The sequence below is a fragment of the Pteronotus mesoamericanus genome, unplaced genomic scaffold (assembly GCF_021234165.1).
Source record: "Pteronotus mesoamericanus isolate MK-2021 breed Mesoamerican mustached bat unplaced genomic scaffold, CSHL_Meso_final scaffold_54, whole genome shotgun sequence".
In the NCBI taxonomy this organism is placed as follows: Eukaryota; Metazoa; Chordata; class Mammalia; order Chiroptera; family Mormoopidae; genus Pteronotus; species Pteronotus mesoamericanus.
Window position 1 is genome coordinate 33,005,935 of NW_026555321.1, and position 12,028 is coordinate 33,017,962.

The 12,028-nt window shown below is 35.3% G+C and overlaps 1 protein-coding gene across 1 annotated transcript in view; it reads left to right on the forward strand.

The window, feature by feature from the left end:
* Positions 1-12,028, forward strand: part of RAD18 (RAD18 E3 ubiquitin protein ligase) — a 105,760-nt gene that overhangs the window by 22,522 nt on the left and 71,210 nt on the right. The window contains exons 5-6 of the mRNA XM_054594973.1: positions 7,956-8,293; positions 10,165-10,264. Coding sequence (XP_054450948.1) covers positions 7,956-8,293; positions 10,165-10,264 — 438 coding nt within the window. The remainder of the gene's footprint in view (positions 1-7,955; positions 8,294-10,164; positions 10,265-12,028) is intronic.

Sequence of the window (12,028 nt, forward strand, 5' to 3'; positions counted from 1 at the left end):
CGTTCCATCAGTGTATCCTGTTGGCTGTGTGTTTAGAATACTTCCAGAATCTGACAGCTTTTCATCACCTTAACCAATATCCTGTCCATGCCAGCATCAGCCTAGATTACTGTGATCACTTCCTAGTGATCTGATTTCTTCTTTCGCCCTCTTAACATCTGAGGGCAGCAGCAACCAGAGTGATCTGATCGCAATAAAAAGTCAGGTCATACTCAGTGCCTTCCAGAGGGGGTTTCCCATCTCATTGGGAGTGAAGTCCTCTGCTCCCTGCATCATAGGATCCCTTTCTGACTTCATCTCCGACTTCTGTCCTTTTTTATTCAGCTCCAGTCACACTGGCCATCTTGCTGTTTCTCAAACATGTTTATCATACTCTGACCCTAGAGACTTTGCACTTAACTGTTCTTTCTAGGTGAAACAGTTTCCCCGGATATTCACATGGTTTAGTCTTCCACTTGCTTTAGACGCTGTTTTTCATGGGTCATCTTCTCAGTGAGGTCTTCCGTGACCATCCTGTAGAGCCTGAAGCTCATCCCCTCCTCATACAAGGCCTCATTGGCTTCATTTTTTTTTATAACAATTTTTCCTTATGTTGTGTGTGTATAGTCTCTCTCCACTAAACATAGTGTAAGCTTCATGAGGGCAGAGACTATTTTGTTATATATTATTATTTCCCCCACCTAGAGTGACAGGAACATGAAGAAATTAATGAATTTTAATTTTATTTCTCTATTTATAAAAAAAATTTATTTATTTTTTTTAGAGAGAGGGGAAGGGAGGGAGAAAGAGGGAGAGAAACATCGATGTGCGAGGGAAACATGGATTGGTTGCCTCTCACATGCCCCCAATCTGGGACCTGGCCTGTAGCCCAGGCACGTGCCCTGACAGGAATCGAACCGGCAACCCTTTGTTTTTCAGCTGATTCCCAACCCACTGAGCCATACCAGTCAGGGCAAAATTAATGAACTTTAATTTTTAGCATGAGGCATAATTTTATCATTGCAATGGTACCACTCTCCCATTCTCTGTTGGCATATAGTGAAGTGAGAGCAGATTCATAGAATAAGATTCATCTGAATTGTGAATAAAGCAAAATCTGAAAAGACGTATCCCTGTGGTAGTGTGGAAATGGTGTGCCAGTGACAGTTTCATCCATTAATTGAATAAGTGTGTGTTTTACTTTGTGATAATGAAATGAAAGCTTTTCCTAGAACCTTCTCTATACCAAATCCAGATCCTGGGAGGAAAAGAGACTTCATGGATTATGATTCTATATTTTTATTTTATTTCATTTCTGTTTTCTCAAACAAAGTTTTTCTTTTAAATATCCTCCCACTGCAGCTTTTATTTATTTATTTTCAAACATTTTACCGAGTAGAGCAAATAGTATAATGAACCCTCATGTACATATCACCTAACTTAAACATTTATCAGCTCATGGACAATCTTGAGTCTTCTACACATCTACTCACCCTCCTTTAACCCTAATTATTCATTTAAAAATATTTAACATTAATATTTAAAAGATTAGATATGTCCAGTAGTCTCAGGACATATTTAAAAGGGTCCAAGCATTCAGATTAGGACAGATAATTAAATATGAAACAGATACCTTGATATAAATAGAATTTTTGTGGATTCCTGTAAAAGTGTGAAGTAGAATAATATAATTATTGCTTTTTTCTTTTTACAGCATTTCCTACTTAGTGAAGTAACTAATCCCTAGGTGGTATGAGTGTTAATAGAATGTTGTTTTTCTTTTTTCCTTCTTTTTTTTTTGCTTCAGGACAATAGAGAAAGAGAAATTCAATCAAAGAATATATCATTGTGGTAAATCTTTTTCTATGAGTCTTTAGATTTCAGGTGGTAATATGTGATAATTTATTCCCCTATTCTTATTGAAAGACATTTGGATTGCTTTTGATTTTTGTCTTTTGAATACTGCTGCTGTGAACAGTCTTGTATATGTCTTTTGGTGTATATTTCTTTTGATACATATCTAGAAATGTAATTGCTAGGTAAGAGAGTAGGTAGTCATTTATTTGTTCATAAAGCTAGTTTTCAAATTGTTAAAATCAATTACACTTACACTCACAAAGTATGAGTGTTCTAGTTGCTCCACTGTGGTACAATACATAGTGAAATGCATACAGCAGGTTCAATCATTATATTTTGATAAATGCATACATTTGTGCGATTACCATCACAGTCACGGTATAGAACACTTCCATCACCATAGATCCCCTTTGTATGCTTGTAGTCAATCTCTGCCCCCATAGAGAGTCGACATCAGGTTTCTCTCCTCACAGATTGTTCTTAACCTTCATATAGATAGGATCATATAACGTATATTTATTCTTTACTTTGCTTCATGTACTGTTTTTATTATTTGTCTTTGTTGTTGCTTGTATAGGTATTTGTTATTTTTATTGCTGAATAATATTCATTGTGTGAATATACAGTTTCATAATTTACTCATCTATTGATGGATTTTGGATTGTTTCCAGTTTATGGCTAGTATGATAGAAAGCTGTTGTGAACATTTGTGTGCAGTCTTTGTGTAGGCATCTATTTTCATTTCTTCTGGGTATGCATCTAGGACTGAAATTGCTGGCTTACAGGGTAGATGGATATTGAATGTCATAAGAAATTGGCGAACAGTTCTCTAAGTAGGCTGGACCACACCCACCAGTAGAGTATGCGAATTTGAGTTGCTCCACATCCTGGATGATATTTGGTATTGTTAGTCTTTTTAGTTGTATGCCTTCTATTGGGTGTGAAACGGTAACATTGTGGTTTTAATTTGCATTTCTTGATGGCTAAGCTACCTTTTCTTGTACCTTTTGACTATTACATCTTTGGTGAAGTGTCTGTTCCAGTTTCTTACCCAATGTTTAAAAATTGTATTGTCTTTTTCTTACTGATTTGTCATTCTTTATGTATTTTGGTTAAATATTTGTAATCACATTTTCTTTTCCCAGTTTGTAGCTTGCCCTTTCATTTTGTAAAGGATATCTTTTGATGAATAGATGTTTTAAATTTGATGAAGTCCATTTTATCTCCCTCTGTCTCTGTCTCTCTCTCTTTTTTTAAATGATATCTACTTTTTTAAAATCCTGCATTTGAAATCTTTACCCAGCCTAGGTCATAAAGATTTTTAAATATATTTTATTCTAGAATTGTTACAGTTTTGGCTTTTGTATTTAGGTCTAGGAACCGATTCAAGTTAATTTTTATGTGTCATGGAGGTAAGGGTCAGGGTTTTTTTTTCCTCTGCAGATATTCAGTTGCTACAGCACCATTTATTACGAAGAGTCACTGAATTGCAGTCGTTCCTTTGTTGTAAATCAAGTGGCTACATGTGTTGATCTAATGCTGCACACATTACGTTCTGTATTCTTTGTCTCCCTTTAAGCTAATACTGCAGTGTCTTTAATACTGTACTGTATAGCAAGTCCTTAAAATACATAGTGCAAGTTTTCTATTTTAATTTCCTTAAAGACTAGCTAGCATTCTAGGGCTTTGATTTCTGTATAAATGTTAAAATGAATGTATCATTTCACTCCAAGAAAAGTTGCTTGTATTTCGATTGGGATTGCATTGATGGTCTAAAATCAATGAGGGGAAAATGGGCATCTTAACATTGTTGAGTGTTCTAATTCATGCACATAGGATATCTCCTTATTTATTTAGGCCTTTCAAAAATTTCCCTTACCACTGTTTTGTAGTTCAAGATATACATTATATACCTTTTTGTTAAATTTATTTTCAGGTATTTAACATTTTTGATGGTATTTCAAGTGGTATTTATCATAAAAATTAGCTAGTATGTAGCTGAAACATTAACTTTTGTTTATTGACATTTTCAATAACCTTGCAAAAATTCACTTATTCTAGTTACTTGTAGATTTTTGAATTTCCTATGAACATAATAATATCACCGGCAAATTAAAAGGTTTCATTTTTCCTTACCTTTGTATCTCTTGTTTTGCCTTACCCCAAAAGATAGGACCCCCACTACAATTTGATGAGAAATGACGGTAGTAGACACTCTTGTCTTGTTTGCAGTCTTAATGAGAGGTGTTCAGTGTTTCACTAGTGACTAATGTTAGCTGTAGGTTTTTTGAAGATATCTTTTATTAGATTAAGAAAATTTTCTTTTATTGATTTTCTGAGTGTTTTTATTATGAATGGGTGTTGAATTTTATCAGATGCATTTTCTGCATTATGAGGTGATTATATACTTTTTTCTTTTATTTTGCTAATGCTGTAAATTACATTGTTTTTTTAACTGGCAAACCAACCTTGCATTCCTGGAATATATACCACTTGGTCTTAATGGATTATATTTATCTCTAGATTTTATTTGTTAATATTTCACGTAGTGTTTTTCTGTCTATAGTTATGAGATATTATCGGACTATAATTTCCCCCCCTAAAATGTGCTTATCAGATTTTGTTATCAAGGTTATGCTGGCTTTAATATGAGTTGGGAAACATTCTCTTTTTGTTTTCTGGATGTGTTTGCATAACATTGATAATTATCTTTTTCTTAAATATTTGGTGGAATTCACCAGCAAAACTATCTTTCTTTTTGGAAGGTTTTTAAATCCAGCTCAGTTTCTTTAATAGATAATACTACTCTTCAAGTTTTCTGTTTGTCAGTGTTGAGGAGTAGTGTTTTTCAAGGAGTTTTTGTATTTCATTTAAAGTTTCTAATTTATTGCTATATTTATAACACCCTCTTATTTCTTATTTTTCTGGAGGATTCTTAGTAATCCTACAGAAAATTCTTTGTTTTTGTAATTTTTACTTTCACTTTTTTCCTGGTTCAATATGTAGGAATTTACAAATTTTGTCAGTTTTTTCAGAGAACCAACTTTTTGCTCTGATCATTTTCTATTGTATGCCTTTTTTCTACTTCACTAGTACCTATTATTATTTATTTCTTCCTTGGGTATAATTTGCTATTCATCTGCTAATCTTATAAGTTGAAATCTTTTAGAATGTTGATTTTCAGTTTTTCTTATAATTTGGCCTCAAGGGACTATTATAGCAAACCCCCATGCTATCGTCCAACTCTGAATATTTTCTGATCTCCAGTGTTATTTAACCTGTGGGGTTACTTAGAAGTGTGGTGTTTAATTTCTTAACATTTGGCGATTTTCTGGTTACTTTTCTTTTATTGGATTTCATGTGAATTTACAGTGGTCAGGAAAGATACACTGAATTGTTTCAGTTCTTCGCAATTGTTGAGACTCGCTTTATGTCCCAGGACATATCTATACTGGTAATTGTGCCATGGATACTTGAAAAGAATGTGTATTCTGCATTATGTCATGTTCAATGCTTTTTACTTGTGAACTACATCAATTTACTAATTGGGTTTGTTCAGATCTATATTCTTACTGATTTTTGTCTATTCTGTTAGAGAGGTGTGTTTATATTTATATTCCCTATTATTTAAACCAACTATTGCGAAATGGCTATCTTTCCTTTTAGTTTTGTCAGGTTGTGTTTTGTACTTTTGAAGCTGTGCTGTTAAACTAATATAATTTATGATTTTAATGGCTTCTAAGTACATCGACCATTTTGTCAAAATGAGATTTCCCTCTTTATCTCTCATAATACTTTTTGCTTTAAAGTCTGTTTTGTCTGCTATCAGTGTTGCCATATCAGCTTTCTTTTGGTTAGTGTTTGCATTGTACATCTTTTTGGATCCTTTTATTTTCAACGTTCCTGGGTCTTTTTCTTTTAAACAGTATATAGTTGCCTCTTATTTTTAAATCGAGTCTTTACATTTAATACGATTACAGTTTACCATGTTACTCTTTGTTTTCTTTTTGTCCATTTGTTCTTTTTAAAAAATATATTCCTTCTTTCCTGACCTTTTGTTGATTCTAGAGTATTTTTATAATTTTATCTCCTTTGTAATTTTTGCATTATATTTTTTAGTGTCACCTAAGCAATTACCCAATAAATTATAAAAATACACCTGTAACATATTATAGTGTACCATAAATTAGTACTTTTATTATGTCTTGAGCAATGGAAAAACTACAATATATTTGCATTATTTAATCCCCACTTTTTGCTGTGTTTGGAGAGATCTTTTTTCCATATGTGTTATAAATCCCACAAGACATTGTTAGTATTGTTTTCAAAGCAGTCAGGGGTCTTGTATTTAGCCACATATTTACCTTTTCTAGAACTGTTGATTTTTACTGGTATTTGTGCTGTCATCTAGGACTATTTTCCTTTAGTCTGAAGATTTCTTGTAGTAGTTTTTGCTTGCTGGTGAGGAATCTTCTTAGCTTTTGTTTGCTTTAGGATGTCTTTATTTTGATTTCATTTTGGATGAATATTTTCGATGGAAATAAAATTCTCGGCAGTTTTGTTTCTTGCTGTATTTTAAAGATGCCATTCTAGTCTTTTTGCTTCCATAGTTTTTATTGTGAAGTCAGTGATATTTCTTACTGTTGTTTCTGTAGTTCTTACCTGAGAGTGATTTTGTGTTACTTTTAGCCCCTCCCCCAGGGGACATTTGGTAATGTCTGCAGGTATTTTGATTGTCTCAACTTGGTTGGGAGGGAGGTATGCTAATGAATTTGCTGGATCTGGTAGTTGCTTCTGAGCTTCTTAAAATGCACAGAACAGTTCCTTGCAACAAATAATCATCTTAAAGTGTCAATAGTGCCAAGATTGAGAAACTGTGTCTTAGAGGTAATGTCTTATTTTTTCTGGTTATTTACAAGATTTTCTCTTTATTTTAGATTTTCAGTAGTTTGATTGTGATATACCTTCATCTTTCCTGGGATAGATTTTAATTCTGTCTTATAATACCCTGTCTTTTTATCCAGTTGTTTATGTTTTTGTCGTTTTTATTTAATGTATTCATCATAGTTACTTCGAAGATTTTCTCTTTTAATGCCACTCTTTGGATTACTTCTGAGTCTCCTTCCATTGACTATTTTATCTCTTGATTATTGGCTCCTTTTTTTTGCTTCTTAGCATGTCTAGTAATTTTCAATTTTATGTTGAAAATTATGGGTAAAATGTAATAGGGGCTGTGAGTTATCCTTTTTTTTTAAAGATTTTGACTTTTGATAGGCAGTTAAATTATCAGCTCTTCATTTTTATCTTGTCTAGTCCTGGTTTAGTGTTTTGTTAGGTTTGGTCTGTTTCAGTTTTTTAAAAACATAAATATATATATATATTTCTAGGGTGTGGTCCTTCTTCTTAAGGTGTAGCCTTCATGGGGTTACAACCGAATGTCTGGGGCCTTGCGCCAAGGTCTCTCAGCTTCCTAGCATCTGCTTCCTGCCAGGTCTGCTGGTTTTGTCTTATGCTTGTGCATCCCTGGAGACGATCAGGAATTGACAGAATTTGCTAAGACTTCTGAGGTTCCCTTTTCATGGCTAACCCCCTATCCAGCATCCTGTCCTTTCAAACGTAGCCACCTTTGCCTAGAATTCTGGTCTCTGTTCCCTCTCCCCAGTGAGGTTACTGATTTGTGCTTTGACTTCAGTTCAATATACAATCCCCAGAAAATGCTTGTAGGGGAAATTCTTGGGGAAATATTAGATCACCTCATGTTTCTCTTCTCTGAGGGACTGCAGCCTTGTGCTGACTGTAGCCCATGTTTACAAACAGTTGTTCTATATATTTTGTCCAGATTTTAAAGTTATTTATGATTGGAGGTTAATTCTGATACTACGTATTCTCCATTGCCAGAATCTGAAGTCCTTCCATTTTCTTTTATAGACAGACAAACTGATTTTTAAAGTCAGACTTATTGCTTTGTATTTATTTTATTCTAGAAGAAACACTTTGGTTTGGTTGTCATTCTGGAGTAAGTTTTATATTTCATAGAAGTAAATATTAATTGGGAAATGCGTACCGTATTATGCATTACTTGATATCTTAATTGTCCATTATGTTTTTTGTGCTTCAAGGAATCGTTTGTTGCGGTTTGCCTTAGAGTCACCGCCCATTTCTCCTGCTTCCTGCTCTTCAAAGAACCTTGCTGCCAAAGCACACACTCCTGTAGCCTTTAGACATTCTTTAAAGCAAGGAAGCAGGTTGATGGAGAATTTCTTGGTTAGAGAAACTGGTGGTTCTACATCAAAGTTGTTAATAAACAAGAACGAAAGCAAGTTCAGCCCTCAAAAAGAGGTGAGCACTTCTGCCAAGACCAAAGAGACACCTTCCTTGGGAAAGGTAGCTTCAGGCATTGCAGGCGCTAATGTTCCTGAGGCACCCTCTACATCGACTTTGAAACAAGTTACTAAAGGTAGGAAATTATTTTCATGTATGTATTTTCTTAATAGAAACCTTCTGCTCCCACGTGTCATAAGAATATATAGGTAGTGTTTTTGAGGTGGGAGGAATTCAAGAAAGGGCAAACCATATCTCAACTTACAGAAATCTCAAAAGTTGATGTAGGCTGTGCTTTAAGATATGTTTGTTCTGTTTCTGATTCAGGCTGATTGCTGCATAAATGAAGCAATTTTAATTAGTTTATACTTTAAGTATGACAGTAGCTATCTGTTTTTCAGCTCTTAATTACCTCCTCATCCTTCTTATTTTTCTGCTTTAATCTTAAAGAGTGCTTTGTATCTTATTATACCACTACTTATGCACTTCCAAGCTGTTCTGACTGGTATTTATAGCCTAAAACAATTTGACCCCTGCCCTACCTGTACAAACTTATTCTCACCTCTGCCTCTCAAAAGTCCTCTGCTCTGGCCAAGCTGATCTGCCCACTATTCCTTGAATACACCCAGAGATTGGCAGTTTACTACCTGCAGGCCAAATTTGGCTTCTCACACCTATTTTTGTGAATAAAGGTTCACAGGAACATAGCCACATCCTTTGTTTACATGTTGTTGTGGCTGCTGTCGTGCCTCATGGCAGAGTTGAGTAGTTGTGACAGAGACCACCTGGCTCCCAAAGCCTGAACATTTTACTACCTGGTCCTTTGCAATGTGTGCTAGCCCGCTTCTGCGTTTTAGACTCTATCCAGGTCCTAACCACTCTTTGGTGATGTTAGGTAGTATTGATGCCTCATATCACTAAAGGGTTAGAGCCTGTTTTCTGGACTATTTGTATATGATTTGCTGAACTTTTTGATGAGTGGGTCAGCTTGTTTAACCTATTGTTTCATGTCTATTCTTGCCAGTGATGTTTAGAGGACCTTTTAGGCAGAAACTATGTCCTAGATGTCTTTGGTACACTCACAGCACACACAGTGCAGGGCTATTAGTGGTTATTAAATGTAGATCGACCTTAGTTTATTAGTATTCAAGTGTTTAAGTTTCATAAGGATATGTAAATTTTACTTGCATTTTCTAGCGTACTTTATTTTTTGTTAGTGTGTCAGTTCACAGTTCTTACGGTAGTGTTTTTAGCTTGATAGTTAAATTATTTATTCCAGCAGAATCATCTTTTTCAAATGAAATCTTACAATGACCCACAACATATAAAAGAGGTAAAACAGGCCCCGCTGCATTAGAGAGGTGCTGCTCCACCTGACCGCTGCCTTTGTCCCTGTCTGTTACCTATGGTGGTCTCTAGTCCCCAAGATACCTCACAGAACCCTGCAACTCCAGGAAACAGCTTGAGAATGATTGCATTTCCTAATTTTAACGTAAAAACAAGAGCTAAATTAACAAATTAGTAACCATTGGTAAATTGAGCAGTAGTTGGCCTAAACCAGTAAATGTTTTAGTGTAGCTATACCACCGCTCCTCCCTCCACTCTGCCCCCAGCCAAGTATGTCTTAACTCGGGTTGTGACGATTACTTTGGCACTAAACATGGATGAGTGGTTCCTAAGATTTGAAAAACCTAAGATTGGCCTTATAGTTTGATCACCCTGTGGTAGAAATGACTTAACCAAAGCATTTTCTAATAAATTTCCAAACTTCTTCACAGTCTCTTCCTTTCAATTTATGGGATGTCCCACAATTCAGTCATTACCCAGTAACCAGTCTGTCCCATGCCTGTTGCCCTGAGGTGTCATTCTGTCTCTCTTCTGTTTTCCTAAGTACATGTTAATCTTGGGATTCTATTTTTTATCTTAATCTGTGAAAGATGCCATGTTATATTATTTTTTGCCCAGTCTACCAACAATAAATCATCTTTCTTTTAAAAAAAAATACAGTGGATTGTCCTGTTTGCGGCGTTAATATTCTAGAAGATCATATTAATAAGCATTTGGACAACTGTTTATCACGTGAGGAGAAGAAGGAAAGCCTCAGAAGGTAAGAAAGTTAAGCATAACCATTGAACTGCTTTACAGATGCCTCTTGTGCTTTACAAACTTGGGGCAAAAAATACAATACTCATTTTATCCTAGTGACCAGTTGTCCGAGTCCCTCTCCCACGTGCTCTTACCTTTACTTCTGTTAGTTACTCTTCCATTCCCTCTCCTTGTTCTTTTCTCTACTCCCACTTTGCCATATATAATTAACTATTGAATTTAACTGCTAATAAAATTTGACTTAACAAGAAATTAGTGATAGGATAAAATTTTCTTTAAACTTGTTTTCTTCTCTTAGGACTTTAGAACTAACCCCATATAGCCCCTTAGCCAAAGAAAGCAGGGCTAGACTCTGAATATAGAACATATGAAAACTTTCTTTGGTTCTTAGGATGCTTAGAAGTTTTACAATTTTGAATACAGCTTGTTTAAAACAAGTTGTTTTTTTTTTTTTTAAATAGGCAGTTATATACATATGACATTAAAAGGCACAAAAGGGTGTGTATGAAATGGAATGTCCTCCGGCCTCAGTCCCCAAACACCAGGTGGAATAACTATTAAGTTGTCTACTCAGTGTTTGCACCCAAACTTCTGTTTCGCCTCCCTTGTACATCAGTCACAGTAATTTATTTATGCAGGCCACTATTGGTATACATATAAATTGTTTAGGAATGAAATTTAGTCAAAGTGAATATTGCAGGTGTTCAGGAATCAGTGGTTAATGAAGATAATAAGGAAACAGAAGCTGCAAATTAGAGGAATCTGGTGATGAAGGGAAGAAGAGAGATGAGACAGTAATTTGGGAAAGCAGTAAACATCAAGATTAAGGAAGACTTTATTTTTTAAAATTGAAATTGAGCCCTGGCTGGTGTGGCTCAGTGGATTGAGTGCAGGCCTGCGAACCAAAGAGTTGCTGGTTCAATTCCCACATGCCTAGGTTGTGGGCCAGGTCCCCAGTAGGGGGCGTGTGAGAGGCAACTACACATTGATATTTCTCTCCCTCTCTTTCTCTTCCCCTTCCCCTCTCTCAAAATAAATAAATAAAATCTTTAAAAAAAAAAAAAGAAATTGGTTAAGCCTTCAGTCTCTCTCTTTTAACTGTTTCCAGGGAAAGAGCAGATGATAGATGGAACAAGGTCAAGAGCATAAGAGATGAAGAGTCCAATAATGAAGTTACCTTTGATGTGTAGAAAGAACTTTCCTTCTGAAACACAAGTGATAGGGGGAGAGATAGTAGGTGATAATTCAGAGAGGTTTGGAAAACGAAAGGAGGGGAACTAAAGAAATTAATGGCACCCGGATCTGGGAGGTAGGGGCGAAGAGAATGACAGGCTCTTATGTTTGGTCTGTTTTGTAAGACTTGGAAGAGTATTTTCTAAAAACGATGTTAATAAGGGAGGACCTTTTTTTTTTGTGATTAAAGATAATAGGGTGTCACTTAATTTTTAGGAGTACTGATAAGTATGGAGCGAATTCAGGATTCAAGGGACAAACTCATACTGTTATAATCTACAAAAGCTAACATATAGACCAAGATAATACTTTACAAATTTGCTTTGGGAGACATTAATTGACAGTTCTTAATTTAGTGTTTTTAGCCAGATAGTTGATATTTTTTCCCTAGCACAACCTGTTTTCAAGTGAAATCTTAGAGTGAACTATAACATCTAAAAATAGATAAAATTGGTCCTGGCTAGTGTGTGGCTCAGTGGACTGAGTGCAGCATGTGGACCGAAAAGTTGCCAGTTCGATTCTCAATCAGGGC